Source organism: Moesziomyces antarcticus (genome assembly GCF_000747765.1).
Source record: "Moesziomyces antarcticus DNA, scaffold: scaffold_v10006, strain JCM 10317, whole genome shotgun sequence".
NCBI classification, from domain to species: Eukaryota; Fungi; Basidiomycota; class Ustilaginomycetes; order Ustilaginales; family Ustilaginaceae; genus Moesziomyces; species Moesziomyces antarcticus.
In genome coordinates this window covers 281,413-296,048 of record NW_014639004.1, presented here as the reverse complement: position 1 = coordinate 296,048, position 14,636 = coordinate 281,413, and the positions used below count along the sequence as shown (strand labels likewise).

Below are 14,636 nucleotides of genomic sequence, written 5' to 3'. Positions count from 1 at the left end.
CAATAGAGGCTCGCAGATCATTCGCGTGCCCGCAAGCAGTGAAGACAGCAGCTTCAATCAAGCGGGAAAAATATCCCCTAAAAAAGACCCAAAAAAGTGAGGCTGGAAAATGGCGATAACGCTGCGCCAATGAGGGTTCAGAGCTCTAAATTGCGGCGGCTTCGGAAGAAGCAGCGCCGAGCCGTTCATCGCGCCGACATTTGACACGTCCTGCGGGGTTGGGACTATCTTCGCCACATCGCATGTGAGCTCCAACTTGTTTCCGCACCACATCATCGACCGTCGACTCAAACCTTTACGATGGCGCATCCACAAACAGCGTTCGCGCCGCAGCAGTCGGTGAGCGACTTTTCTGCGCTCAACATCCTATGGCTTCTTCACGCTGCCATCGAGGCACCCGTTGCCTTCATCGGTCTCTTCCTCACGCGCGGCCTCGCTTTCAAGGATGAGATCAACAACACCATGAGCATCATCATCAAGGTAAGCTTTTCCTCTCGCTTTGTCGCATTGTTGACCTGGCCGACTAACTTTCAGCGCTGTTGTTGGAATGGGATAGATGTACGCAACGTTGGCATTGGCGCTGTCGATCGTCTGCCTGCTGCTGTACGGTCTGCCAGACTATCTGCCAGGCAAGAGGGCTGCAGCCATCCTGCTGTTGCTCTACCACGGTGTGGCGTCGTCGATCCTGCTCAATGCCGAGCCGTTTGTCGACTTTGTCTTCCCCGAGATTCTCGCCAAGCATGGCGTCCGCGTCGAAACGGTGTTCGGCGTCGCACACGGTATCCTCTCGCTGCTCACCGTGTCGTGGTGGCAAGCCTCGTTGGGCTCGGTCAAGGCGCAGGGCGGTGCTCCCGGCCCCGCTGCCCCGGCCGGCCGCCCCAAGGGTTCGAAGCGCAAGTAGCATGGTCGTTCCAGAAGCATGTAGCGCATCGTCCGGTGCGACTGGGGTCTCGATCTTCTAATACGCCGTTACACACGCCGTTTGTCCCTCATGGACCGTCGAGTCGGTGTGCAGCACGAGATCGTTTGATTGGATCCCCGATGCAAGTCATCGGCAACGAGGACTGAGATCTTGAGATGAGCCAGATTGGCAGTGGTGTGATCGGGCGATGGATCGCACACTGACGGCATGGATGCAGACGCTTCCCGTTCGCCAGGGAGTGCATGGCAGCTAAACGTCGAGGTGGCGGAGGGAGAGCCGAATCGAGTGGAAAAGGGCGAAATGCGGCACGGACCGCCGGCTGAGCTGCACGCACGCGTTCCTGTGAGAAAGGCATGCATCCCCGCCGGAGGCAGTGCACGCTCCAGCTCCGTAAAGTCTCGACCCACCACGCACCAGCCAGCCTGCTCGCTGTATCCGCGATACCCACAGCCTCACTCAACAAGCCCCGTTACTCATTATCACGACTCGATGGGCCACAATGAGTAGTTTGGTGGTGCATTGTGTCATTGCAACGGCAACGGTCGGCGCTGAGGCTGGGGGGCGGTATGCAGGCAGGCGTGGCTGAGGGGATACACGTCATGTTCAACGCTAGTTCGGCGTATGTGCATCAGATTGCATGTGCTCCTCCGCCCCTCGTTGCCATTTGTCCTCGTGTGTTTCGAGAGCCGCGGTGAGTCGGAACGTGAGAAGGAGGTGGAAAAAGAACACTTCGGCTGGCCACGGGAACCGCAGGCTTAGGAGAGGACCCGCCGGGCCAACAAAGTCCGCCTGGGACGGGCAAGCTCGGTTGGCCGAATGGTGGTCCGTTCGCCCATGCATGCATGCAGTGACGGAGCTGAGCGTGTCTCGGCCCCAGCCCAACACAGCCTCGGGCGGCGAAAGAACAACACCTCCTGCAGAACGTCCCCGCCACACACGGCCAACGGAAGGTGCTGGCACTTTTGCCCGCTCCTCGAAGGGGCAAGTGCGAAGCAGTTACCAGCGTCGAGTCCGTGCGTCCTCAACGACAAGACGTATATAACACCCTTCCTTCTCAGCACCATTCTTCGCTTTCACACACGACTCTCTTTCCTTCCACACCACACGCACACAAAAATCAGACACAATGTTCGGATTCGGTAACCACGAGGAGGCTGCTGACTTTGTCTGTACGTATCAACCTCTCGCTCGCGCATCATCCGGCACTGTTTACTGACGCTGTTGATTGTGGGATATGTAGACAACCAGGACCCGCAGGAGCACCAGTCCAAGTTCTCGCACGAGGCCGTCGGATTCGGTGCCGGCTTCGTCGCCATGCGCGAGTACGAGAAGCGCCAGGAGTCCAAGGGCGAACACCCCAAGCACGAGTTCGCCAAGGAGATGCTCGCAGGCATCGCAGGCGCAGAGGTCGACAAGCTCTTCGAGACCAAGGGCCTTGACTTCCTCGACCGCGAAGAGGCAAAGCGCCACGCCCGCAAGCAGGCCGAGCAGCTCTACGACCAGCAGTACGGAAACTAATCGCGACCCTCCAATCGTCGTATTGCCAGTCAAAGTAATCTGATCGTCCCCCAGTATCGCCTGCCATTGTTGGCTCATTGTCGTCTGCCTGAGCATCTGTGCTTGTCATAGTCCGCTTCAATTTGCGTGCTCATCCTGGTAGGGGCTCGCATCGGCAGTCGTGGCTGCATCGTGGCCTTAGATTGTCGATGCCTGGGGATGCTGGAGTGAATGATGCGATTCGTATGGACAAGACTGGTGTTACAGAGAGGACTCGGGGGCCGATCTAGCGGACAGCCTTGTGCGTGTCGGCGAAGCGGAGGTGCGTCTCGTAGAATTTGATGACCTTCTGCGGGCAGCGTTCGTTGGCCGTCTTGTTGGCCACCCAGATCTGCGGTCCCTCGTCGATGTATTTGTGGCCGAAGCTCATCTTGCTCATGGCCTTGCGCCAGTGGTCGTTGTTGCGGAACTGCAAATGGCTGCGCAGCTCATCGTCATCAGGGTTTCGCTGCATGTTGAGGACGCCCTCCACCTCGTCTTCCCAGTCCTCCTTCTCTTTGACAAAGTATTTCAAGAACCTGGTGCGGATGCTGTTGAGCGCCGTGTGCTCCTTCTCCAGAACACTCTCGTCCTCCTCGTCGCTTTCCTCCTCGTCATCCTCGTCGTCTTCGGAATACTGATCGTCGTCCGACGAAGACGCACGGCGACCGCGGCCGGAGGAAGAGGTTCGTCGCTTCTTGGCGCCACGCGCGCTGCCCGAGGCTGACTTGGAAGGGCTCGAGCGCTTCGAGCCCGTGCTGCTGCTTGCACGGCCGTTGCGCTTGGGTGATACTGAGTGCTTGGCCTTGGCTGCGGAGCCTCGCTTCGACTGTTTGACGTATTGGTCTTCGTCGCTGTCCGCCTCGATGGGCTCGATGTCGTCCTCGCTCTCCTGGTCCTCGCTCTCTTGCAACATGCGCTTTTCGAACTTCTTGGGCTGCGACTTGGAAGGCTGCTTCTTCCAGTACGCGTTGACCAAATCTTGGGGAAGCTGCGCCTCTGGCTCCCACGTGTTTTCGCTGTCTGCATAGCCTTTCCACTTGATGAGGTATTCCATGTTGTACTGCCAAGGTCGAAAGCGGGACCCAGAAACTGCTGCAATGTCAGTTCCTATCCGCGCGCGCGCGCACGCTGCTGAGTCGTGGTGCGGAAAGCTACGAGATAGCGGGAGGAGAGGAAACTACTTACTGCTTCTTTGCCCTTCTTTTGACGATGACCCCGCACCTCTTCAATCTCGTATTCTTCTTCGCCTTCGCCTTCGCCGACCTCCTCGTCGTCGTCTGCGATCTCAATAGGCTCTTTCGCGTTGGCTTTGGCCTTGGCGTTGCCAGTCTTCCTGCTCGGGGTTCCTGCAGAGTCATCCTCGTCCGAAAAGTCGATGGCGACTTTGGCGGGCTGCTTGCGCCCGTTGGACTTGGAAGGCGAGGCGTTTGCCGAAGCGGTCCTGCTGCGAGGGGTGACCGCCATGATCAGAGAAGGTGCGGGGGATTCCGAAGACGCTGCGGAGGAGGTCTCGATAGCTCGGCGGGTCTGCTGAGTTGGCGCAGCCGGCTTGCTACGAAGAGTAGAGACAGCGCTGACGAGTGCGGAAAACAGCTTGACAGCTTTACCGTGGTGCAGTTGCCGTCGTTTAAGTGAGTGTAGATGGGTGCGCGTGTCGCACGGTGTGGTTTCGCAGATACGATTGTGTTTGTCGTCGATGGTGTGAATTGGGCAGTGTGATGCGCCTGGAGAAGAGGCGCGGGTTGGTGGATATGCAAGATGTGTTGAGCTGCAGATGTTGCGGTGCTGCTCTAGGGATAGGTTTTGTAGATGGTGGGAGTCGGGCAAGAGAGTGCTGCGCGTGCGGATATCTTTTGGACCCCTCCGAGAGGTTCGGTTGCAGACTTGCGCTGCTACCCCTGTGGTGAGCGCGAAGAAGTCGCGAGGTGGCTTGAGCTTCGGCTGCGCGCTTGCTCTTTGGCATCGACTCCGCGACGCGACTCGATGCGCGCAAGATCGGGACAGCCGATCTGCCTCCTTCTCCACCTCTCTCCCTTCCGAATTTCGTGACCGCGTGTCAAGGCACGATGGGCGACGCTGGGGGCAGTGCATTGGGCAAGTTGTCGGAAGCCCCCGAGCAGCTTGTAGAGCTCACTCTGCTGCGCAAGGCCGCACGAGCCCCACCGCAGCTGCCGCCCGGCGCCTCTCCGGCAGTATACCGAGTCGCCTGAAGCCACGGAAGAGGCTCTCTGATGAAGGTCCGGCCAACCTGAATCCGAGAAGGAAAGGGGATGTCCTCAGCCGATTGTGTGATTCGCCCTCTCAGCCACGCCGAGCCGACTTTCTTCGAAGCCGCGCTCCACCTAAAATCACAGCCACTCGCTCGGTGGGCGTCAGGGTCCAATTCGAGGCGCTCCTCTTGCCTCCATACGCATGCACTCCGTTCCACATCTCACAGTGTCTCGACCACACCAGCACATGTCCATGGTGTACGAACTCCAGCGTTAGCTCGCACCCTCAAACAACCCTCATCACCATGCCTTCCGAGGATCCGCCAGCACAACACCCTCAGGAGCGAGAAGAGCACCCTTCGGAAAGCTCATCGTCCGTATCGGGCCCTTCCGAATCGCACGAATCTTCACATGAAAACGTCCCGGCTTCTGCGCAGGAACCAGAAAGCGAATCGCTCGCTGATCCGGAAGACGCTTCTGATCAACACGAGACAATCGCTTCTGCCCAACCTGAGACTGATCAAGACAATGAGGAGTCCAGTGGCGGGGAGGACGCCGGCGATGATACCGCCGACGGCGATATCTCTATGGCCCAATCAGCGTCGTCAAGGCAAAGCGCGCCTTCCCACCGTCGCGTCGACTCGGTGCCACCGAAAAAGTATAACGTCGACGAAGGAGCAGCCAACGGCCTGGCAGCATCTTTAGCCGCAACCTCGCTCCACTCCGCCATCGCAGAAGACGACGAGGAGGCCGATATCTCCTTCTCGCGTCATGTTGATCTCACCGAGCCTCAGCTGGATCACAGCATCCCAGCCCAGCAGCAGGATGTGGAGGCGGAATCCCTTCACGCTCCTACTCCCATTGACAAAGCAGACCTCAACTTTGTCGACATCACACTCGACGCCCCGGAGGCGGAACTCTCGGTCACGGACACTGCATCGGCCTCTCTCCATCCTCTGGCATCTTCTGCGAGAACTGCTGAGCAGATCCGCCGTGACAGCGTCTCCAGCCACGACGTGGCCGCCCTGTCCTCGGCGCCCTCGGCATCGCCGAAACAAGCAAACGAGACCGCACCCGCTCCCGCCACTCTGTCGGCACATATCCAGCTGAGTCCTCCGTTGAGTCCCGATCCGGACAGCACCTCACGGAGCCTCGACAGCCCGTCGGCCAGCCGCAGCGTTGAGGGACGCTACCGTGGCCGTAGAAGCGCTGCGTCCAGCCGAGCCGCAAGCCCTACGCGGTCTCCCAGCCGCAGTCCTTCGCGTCGCACCTCCTTTGTCGTGTCAAACGCCCACGATCCTCACCCAGAGGGAAATGACCCGACTCTCAGACCTCAAGTCCCGGCAAGCTCTGCTCCAGTCCTGCTGGCAGCAGACGAGGACGGCAACATCAGCGTCGTCCCGGACGTCCCGCTCAGCCCCCGCACCATTCCGGAGGCACTGCCACGGGAACAGGACCGCGATTCCGGATTGTCATCACAACAAGCCGCCTCAGGGCAAGGGCCCAGCCAAGGGCATGCTGTTGCTGGGCGCGGGGCCACATCGCTGTCCGAAGAAGTGGACGCCGCTGAGGCTGCTGAAGCTGTTGAAGCAGCCAAGGATGCCGATTCGAAAGCTGACGCCAGCAATGACGCCTCTCTGACCGTGCCGCCTGCGGGCAGCAACGCTTCTGCGTCACCAGGACTGACGGATAAAGCAGATCAAGTCGATACCTCCAAACGTCGAAAGTCGTCGTTTGCCAGCAACGCCTCCAACGACCCGGTCGAGTCGAGAACCCGCATGACTACGCTTCCTGCCAAGTCCAAGGGCGAGGAGATCAAGCACCGTGCCGACTTTGAGCGCATGATGATGGCCGCAAAGGAAATCGAGCGCAAGAAGCGCGAAGAGGACGAAGAGCGAAAGCGCCGGCGTCAGGACGAGCAGCGCCAGGCACTCGGTCGATGGGAGAAGGAGATCCTGCCCTCGTGGTCGCGAGCGCGCAAGGACCCCGAGCTTTCCAAATTGTGGTGGCAGGGTGCGCCGCCGAGCATCCGCGGACGTGTCTGGGCCCTGGCCATCGGCAACCCGCTCATGCTGCCGCGCAACTTGCTCGAGCAGACCGAGCGGAAAGCAGCTGGTGGCGGTGGCAGCGCAGGTGGGCAGACGATCCCGCCGCGAGTCCAACATCAGATCGAGGAGGACACCGAACAAACCCTGCCAAGTCTCAAGCTGTTCCAGTCGAATGGGCCGTTGCACGAGGATCTCGTGCGGCTGTGCCGCGCGTTCGTGCTCGTGCGAATGGAGCAAATTTCGGAGCTGGATGGAGCGGGAGATGCGGATCAAGCCGCTAGTCGGCACCAGAATGCAAGTCCGTTGCTGAACAAGGTCGCGCTGCCCGGTACGCCAGCATCGGGCGAGTCGGGCGAGGAACAGGCTACATCCCACGATGCGGAGCCCGAAGACGTCTACGCCCAGCGCGGGATCGACGTCTACCAGCCGGGCACGTCGAGCCTGGCGGCGGTGCTGCTGATCAACATGCCGATCAACACGGCGTTCATCGCTTTGCTCAACTTGCTGCATTCCAAGCCGTGGCTCAAGGCGCTCTACTCGCTGCTGCCGACCAAGCTAGCGGAAGGCCACTTGTCGCCGGAGGCCAAGCCTCGAGGCAAGGCGGGCAGCGCGTACGCTGTTGCGCCGAAAGAGCGCGAGATCCGCGGCTTCGAGCGGGTGCTCGAGACGCTACTTGCGGATCAGATGCCCAAGGTGTACGCGAATCTGCTGGCGCACAATGTCAAGCTGTATCGCGTGGTGCTGCGCGACTGGGTCTCGACGCTGTGGACGCACTGGCTGGACGTGGACACGGTGATGCGGCTGTGGGATGTGGTGCTGTTGGACGAGACGGATTCGGTGATCTACCGCGTATGTCTGGCGCTCGTGCAGACGCTCGAGGCACGTCTGTATGTGCCGGACAAGGACGAGCTCGAGTCGGTGCTCAAGGGCACCAACCGCGCCGCACTTGCGATCTGGCGTCGCGACAAGCTGGCTTCGGGCCAGCTCGATGCGCTGGTTGCCAAGCGCCAGTCGACGAGCGGCACGCCACCGACAAAGTCGACCGACTCATTACCCGATCCGCCTAACCAGGAAGGCGTGGCCGAGGTGGCGATTCCAGCACGAGCAAGCTCATTGGCGACACAGGATGCAGCACCGCCAGAGGCACACGCAGAGCAAGACGTGGTGCCCGTAGACTACATCTACGAGCAGTACAATGTACAGGAGCACCACGTCTTTGACACGCTAGACGCCCAACTGCCCACCTGGAAACAGTCCACCCTCCAGCGCCTGCTCGACCGCGAACTCACAGAGTAGATCCCCAGCCCTGCGATCTAAGACTCGCCAATGCAATCGTCATTCTACACTTTCACAGTTTGTGTGCTTTGGGAGCAAAAGGTCGATTCTTCACAGCAATGGACCGGAAACAGGGGCAGAGAAATATGGTACAGACACGGCGCAGGTATGCGCGCGATGTGTGAGTCGGTCAAACAAAAGGGGGTCCCAGATGAAAACGTGCGGTCGTGGGTGCATCGTGGATGTTGATGTGTAAATGGAAGGCGGGAACTTTATCGCATGCTGAGCTGGGTGCGGGTGGGGCTCATGCTGCCATTCACCATCTCGGGCGGAATGGAGCCAGGCCTTCGACCCGTCTGGCTTCGCAGGCTGGCGGTGTGTTTCTCGAGCTCGACCGTGGTCCTGCGCCAGTTCTCCATGTGCTTGTCCGCCTGGCTCTTGTACTTCTCGAGCGTCTGCTGCAGGCTGTTGATCATGCTCTCGTCCACGCCCGCCTCGTGGATCAGAGACTCGTACGCCGCAGCCAGCTGGTCGTACTTGAGCTCGCTCTCGTCCAGCCCGGCTTGCAGGTCGCGGATCTGCGTCACGAGCTGCGTCATGTGCGCCTGGCTCTGACGCTGCTGCGCTACGGACTCCTGGTACGCACGAGTGACCTCGCCCAGCTTCGCCTCGAGCTCGCCGTTGGATGCGCTCGAACTGCTGCTGCTGCCGTTGCTCGCACTGTGCAGCGTGTGGCCGTTGGTCTTCTTGGCCTCGTTGCCGTAGACGTAGTAGCTGCTGGACCCGCGCGCGGGCGGCGCGGCAGCCGAAACCTTGGTAGGCATCTTGTGCGAACGCAGCAGATCGCTCTTGGCTGCAATGTCCTGTTCCAGCTCCTCGTGGCCACGACGAAGCTCGTCCAGGATCTGATGACGCAGACCGTCCGATGGTCCGCCAGTGACTTGTGGCGATCCGTGACCGGCAAGGATTAGCTCCTCGAGGTTCGTCATGGTGGTGCTGCGTGCGATCTGCGAGTTCTTGAGCTGGCGCTCGAGCTCCTGGATGTGCTGCTCGTACTGGCGACGCGTTCGGCTCACCATCTCGTCGGCCTGCAGATCTTTGCGACGTGCATTGGAAAGCGCCTCGTCGCGCTGCTGCTGCGCCTGACGCAGCGAGTTGGTGAGCTCGGCAACCTTGTCCTCCAGCTTCTTGAGCGACTTGGCATCGCCATTGGCCGAGGGAGCCACATTGCCGTACGTGGTGACAGCGCCTCGAAGCCCGTTGCTGAGGTTGGGCGAAGGTGCTGTCGCAGCGCCACCATTGCCTCGCTGAAGTCGCGTGAGCTCGCGCGTCAAGTCCTCGTTCTCGTTGACGAGACGCGCCTTGCTCTTCTCGAGCGTCTTGGTGTAGTGAGCAAGCTCCTGCAGCTTGGCCTGTGCATCTTGCAGCTGACGGTCGGTGTACTTTTTGGCCTCTTCAAGCACATGAACATGCTCGACAATGGTCTTGTTCTGCATGGACTGCAGCTTGCGCACCTCTTGCTGCGACAGCGTCAGCTCGTGCTTCAGACCGCTGAGCTCCTTGTCCTTGCCAGCTACAAGCTGCTGCAGACTGTTAGCGTTCCGCTCGGCTTGCTTGTGCGCCTGCTCAAGCAACTCGCGTCGCTTCGACTCGGCGCTCAGCTCGGTTGAGACCTGATCAGTCTTGAGCTTCCAACTCGCCTCGCGACGCTCGAGCTCGAGCAGCGCATCCTCGAGGTCCTGATGCTTGACTGTAGATGCCTGCAGCTGCTTCTCGAGCGTGTCCTTGTTCTTCAGGGCGTCTGCGAGACCTCGATTGATGACGGCCGACTTGCTTTGGGCTTCCTGCAGCAAGGTTTCGGCCTCGCGGCGGGCCTTTTCGGCAGCAGCAACCTTGGCGTCGGCATCGCGAACACGGGCTTCAGCGGCGCGCACTTGCTCCTCGGCGTCTTTGCGGGCAGAGCCATGCGACTGAGCTTCCTTCTGGGCAGCAGAGATCTCGGCTCGCAGCGCAGAGATCTGCTCGAGGCTCGAGTGCTTGGTCTCGGACAGCTCCTTCTGGACACTGGCCATCTGCTCGCGCAGTGTTTGGAGCTCTTGCTCTTTCATCCGGTGCAGCTCTTTGGTCTTGACGTCTTCGGAGCTCTTGGCCTCCATCAAGCGTCGAGTCTCGTCGAGCTCCTTCTGCAAAGCGGCCTTGGCCTGGTTGATGGTGGCCTGCTCGTCCTTGGCCGACTTGAGGTCAAAGCCGAACGTGTCGATCTTGACGTTGAGGTCGGCGACCTGCTTTGTGAGCGCCTCGCGTTCGCGGGCGAGGTCTGATGTTTGCTTCTGCAAGGCCTGAACCTCTTGCTCCTTGTCCTTGAGCTTTGTCTCGTGGCCGGCCGCGACGCGCTGCAGCTCGGAAAGCTGGTAGGACGACTGTCGAGTCTGGTCTTCGAGTTGAACAGCACGCTGTTGCTCCTGTTCGCGGCCCTTGGCCTCGGCCACAAGCTTGGCTTCGACCTCCTGGACGGCAGCAAGCATTCGCTTCTGAGCCCGGTCGAGGTCTTGCTCCTTCTCCTGGAGCTTTCGCTGCCAGTCCTCCTTCTCAGCCACGTGGGCCTGGCGTTCGGAACGGAACTGCTCTGCGTTGGTGGTGTGCTTGCTGAGATCGCGCATGAAGGTGTCTTCCTTGTCCTTCCACGCCTTCTGCTCAGCCTCGAGACGCAAGAGGTGCTCGGCAGCTTGGTCGAAAGCGGCCTTGAGTTCGGCATGCGCTTGCTCCGTTGCCTTCTGAGTTGCGATCGCCTTTTCGAGCTGGCCTTCGAGCAAGTCGACATCGCCCTGCAGGGCCGCCAGATCTTCCTCGAGTGCGGCTTCGCGCTCTTTGGATCGGGCGAGCAGCTGATCCTTGTCGAGGAGCAGGGTACGTTCCGACTCGAGCTGCTCTTCGATCTTGCGCTTTTCGGCCTCGAGCTGGAACTTCAGGGCTTCAAGGGCTTCTCGTTCCTTTTGGTCGCGTTCAGCCCTCTCTGTGACCATGGCGAGCTCGAGCTGCTTGCGCTTGAGCTCCTCGTCGTGCCTTGTGGCGGTGAGCAAAGGACGAACGCGAGTGTAGAGCTGCCACCAGGGCCATTCGCGGAGCTCGACGTACAGACGTGCGTTGCGCTGCACTGTGCGGACGGCTGCGGCACGATTGAGGATCTTCTTCATCTGGCGGCGCGCCGTGTACATGCGGCAGGCGGCACCGAAACGGCTGAAGATGTCGTAGAGGTGCGAATCGCGACGCTCCTCCATCTCTGCAAGGACGCCTGCCTTGAAAAAGATCTTGGAAGTGCCGATCTTGAAGGTGGACTTGTCCAACTCGAGCGACTCGACCATCCTCTGGCATGCCTTGCGGCCGTCCATGTAGCCCGGAGGAATGATGCCGGGCGTAAGGACCTCGTAGCGGTTTCTGAACTCGGAGAAGAGGAGACGGTTTGGATAACCGAGACGCGCGATTCGGATGCCTTCCAGCACACCGTTGCATCGAAGCTGCTCGAGCACGAGCGGGACATCCATCTTTCCAGGCTTCTTCTCTGGGTTTGGCACGATGCAGCGGACGAAGTGTGGCTGAGTGGAAGAGAGCTGGCCCATGAGCGAGTTGAGCTGTTCCTTGTGCCTCTGACCGACGGTGCGGAAGGCACCACGCTTGACCCGACGCTTTGGGGCCGAAGCGAGGGAGGTCTCTTCGTCCACCTCGGCGTACTCGGCGAAGAGGGTTGCGACGAAGCGATCGGTGGACTCGGACATGACGCGGGTAAGGTTATCGTTGAGAGGGTCCTTGTTCTTGTCGAGCCATCCGTCTGTGCGGTAGTCGACATCGCCGGCGTAATGCTTGACGGTGAAGCCTTGTGCGAAACGGGTGGGGGCAAACTTGGTGGAACCGTGAGCGAGGCCCTTCTCGGCAGCGAGGGCAGCGCCTGCGGCATCCATGGCGGTACCGTCCCTGTTGGTGCCCCAGATGCGGTTGAGCTTCTCGGTAAAGGTGAGGTCGGTGGCCCTGGGCATGATGCACTCTTCGTCGAGGCACGAGAGGATGCCGATGGGAGTGGTGGACTCGATGAGGTCGATGGTGGGCTGGAGATCGAGGCCAAAGTTGACAAAGTCCCACTCGATGTTCTCGCGCGCGTACTCTTCCTGCTCGAGCACGAACATGTGGTGGTTGAAGAACTGCTGGAGCTTCTCGTTGGTGTAGTTGATGCAGAGCTGCTCGAAGCTGTTGACCTCGAAGATCTCGAAGCCGGCAATATCGAGGACGCCGATGAAGCTGCTCTTGCTAGTGGGACGGTCGAGAGCCTTGTTGATGCGATCGACGAGCCAGCCGAATGCCTTCTCGTACAGAGTCTTGCTGAGTGCGGCCATCTCTTCCGAGACCTGTCGCATAGTGCGGGAGGAAGTCACCCACTCGCGGCCGGCCTTGACGCGCGGACGGAGGAGGGCGTTGGTGAACTCCTGCTGTGGCAGGCCAAGGACGTGGCAGATCTTCTCGACCTGGGGCATGTTGGTGATGCGGGCCTGCTCGGAGCGGTCGGTTGCGAGCTGAAGGTTGCCGATCTGAAGGATGGCGGCGGCGATCCTGAAGAGGTTGAGCTGCTCATCCGGGGAGAAGCCGACGGTGTCGAGCGCGTCGCGCAAGAGCTTCCACTCTGCGCGATCGTCGACGCCCTCGACGTCCTTGCGGGTGCCCTTGAGGTAGGCATAGTCGTCCGGGGAGCTGGAAAGGAGGAGCTTCTGCTTGAGCTCGGCGTCGCCTCCTCGGAGGAGCTGGTAGAAGATGTGGAAGCTTCGCTCGTTCTCGCTGCGGATGGCGACTCTGCTCTTTTCGAGGAGGTACCAATCGATGTTGGCGCCTGCGATTGCGCCAACCGAGGTGAACTCGATGCGGACAAACTTGCCGAAACGACTGGAGTTGTTGTTGCGGATGGTCTGTGCGTTTCCGAAGGCTTCGAGGATGGGGTTGGCCTGGAGGATCTGGCGCTCGAGGAGGCCGAGGCGTTTTGTCGAGACGGGCGCGACACCGTTGATGCGATCGAGGACTTCTCGAGAGGAGGACGGGGTGAGGGTGCTGGCTGGCGACTGGGTGCCGTTGGCGGCTGGGTCGGCGGCGATGGCGGCGAGGTACTGGATGACCTTCTTTGTGTTCTCGGTCTTACCTGCGCCGGACTCTCCGGTGATGAGGAGACTCTGATTTTCGCGGTTGTCGATCATGTTGCGCATGGCCTCGTCGGCGAGGGCAAAGACGTGAGGAGCGTTCTCCTCGCGTCTGCGCCCCTTGTATGCGGCGACGATGGCGTCTGTGTAGATGGGGAGGGTGTGGTAGGGGTTGACTGCGACGAGGAAGAGACCGGAGTAGGTGTAGATGAGCGAGCTAAAGTAGCGTTGCCGCAAGTTGTGCACCACACTGGCCTCGTTGAGGAAGGTGAGATCGGCGATGTCCTCGACCTTGTCGAACTTGGGCGGGTTCATCTTGCTGAGCTCAAAGGTGGGTACGGCGCGGTTGGATCCGTCTTGCAAGGCGCAGACGGAGGTCTCGCCGCCATCCTGCTCCTTGATGACCCAGCCTGAGACATAGCCAAGTGCAGGGTCTGGGATCCAGACGTACTTCTTGGAAGCGAACTCGGCGGCGGACGCAGCATCGGAAGCAGACTGGCCTACGCCGCGGGAAGGGCGAGGCATGGCTGCAGCTAGCTGTGCGGCATTGCTTGCGTCTGCAGAGGGAGAGGAACGATGTGATGGACGGAAGAGATGCGACTTTGTGCGCACCACGTCGACCATGTTGGTGGTGTTGTACGAGGCGTTACGCCGCCTTCTAGCTGGTGTAGGGCGTGGTGGTGTTTATGGGACTGAGCGTCTGTTCTGGCACTCGACCAAGGAGGGCGGCAATGATTGTAGAGAAGCGAGACGAATGCTGCGTTGAAAGTAGATGGAAGCAACAGCGAAGGCCTGGTTTGACGAAACCCGAAACGAAAGCGAGGAGTGCTTGAAGTGAACGAGAGGAGAAAGGGAGTGGCCACGCTTGTGCAGGTGGGAGATGCTGTTGTAGGAGCAAGCAGTGATGGTTGGGAGGAAGGAGGGTGGGCGGTAGTAGGCTGCAGTCCGTCGCACAGCCGTCTGGCGTGGCGCGACCCGCTCGCACCTCTCCACCTCGACGCCCGCTTGAGAGCGAGTGAGTGAGCGAGTGAACCTCCAACGCGGGCTGCAGCGGCTGCAGCTCGCAGTTGGAGCCTAGAACAACACTTAAGCTAGCCCGCCCGCCTGCTGCTGCTGCTGCTGCTGCTGCTGCTGCTGCTGCTGCTTGCTTGCTGCTGTCTCGCGCTCCGTCTCCACTTTTGAGAAAGGGCGGCGCGCGACGGCGCACTCCACCGGTGCGGTGCCCTATTTTCCAAAAAAGGGTTCATTTTGGACCAACCAACACAGGCAGGCCCCTATACCGATCCGCGTGAATTCAAAGCGCTCTTTCGCGAAGGCTGGAATTCAAAGCCGCATCCAAACACAGGGGCGCCGGCCTTCCGGCACGACTTCGCGTCACTCGCACCTTTTGCCCTTTTTTCGGCGCGCTCAGAGCAAGCTCCCACGCCGGCCCCTGAGTGCGGCGTCTCATTCGGCATTACTGTATTTG

At 60.3% G+C, this 14,636-nt stretch overlaps 5 protein-coding genes across 5 annotated transcripts; 3 read left to right on the top strand and 2 right to left on the bottom strand.

Moving 5' to 3' along the window:
• Positions 1–300: 300 nt before the first annotated feature.
• PAN0_006d2915 (uncharacterized protein) lies at positions 301–901 on the top strand (the record flags this gene model as incomplete). The annotated part of the gene is made up of 2 exons (XM_014801557.1): positions 301–480; positions 557–901. The coding sequence occupies 2 exons, from the start codon at positions 301–303 to the stop codon at positions 899–901; spliced, it is 525 nt and encodes a 174-aa protein (XP_014657043.1).
• A 1,147-nt stretch (positions 902–2,048) lies between these two features.
• PAN0_006d2914 (cipC-like antibiotic response protein) lies at positions 2,049–2,440 on the top strand (the record flags this gene model as incomplete). The annotated part of the gene is made up of 2 exons (XM_014801556.1): positions 2,049–2,091; positions 2,163–2,440. 2 exons carry the CDS (start codon positions 2,049–2,051, stop codon positions 2,438–2,440), a joined length of 321 nt encoding a protein of 106 aa, XP_014657042.1.
• Positions 2,441–2,705: 265 nt separating this feature from the next.
• On the bottom strand, positions 2,706–4,424 carry PAN0_006c2913 (uncharacterized protein; the record flags this gene model as incomplete). The annotated part of the gene is made up of 3 exons (XM_014801555.1): positions 2,706–3,521; positions 3,647–4,251; positions 4,358–4,424. 3 exons carry the CDS (start codon positions 4,422–4,424, stop codon positions 2,706–2,708), a joined length of 1,488 nt encoding a protein of 495 aa, XP_014657041.1.
• Positions 4,425–4,976: 552 nt separating this feature from the next.
• Positions 4,977–8,015, top strand: PAN0_006d2912 (uncharacterized protein; the record flags this gene model as incomplete). The annotated part of the gene is made up of 1 exon (XM_014801554.1): positions 4,977–8,015. One exon carries the CDS (start codon positions 4,977–4,979, stop codon positions 8,013–8,015), a length of 3,039 nt encoding a protein of 1,012 aa, XP_014657040.1.
• Positions 8,016–8,266: 251 nt separating this feature from the next.
• Positions 8,267–13,792, bottom strand: PAN0_006c2911 (nonmuscle myosin heavy chain b; the record flags this gene model as incomplete). Its single annotated transcript, XM_014801553.1, has 1 exon — positions 8,267–13,792. One exon carries the CDS (start codon positions 13,790–13,792, stop codon positions 8,267–8,269), a length of 5,526 nt encoding a protein of 1,841 aa, XP_014657039.1.
• Between the last annotated feature and the right edge of the window lie 844 nt (positions 13,793–14,636).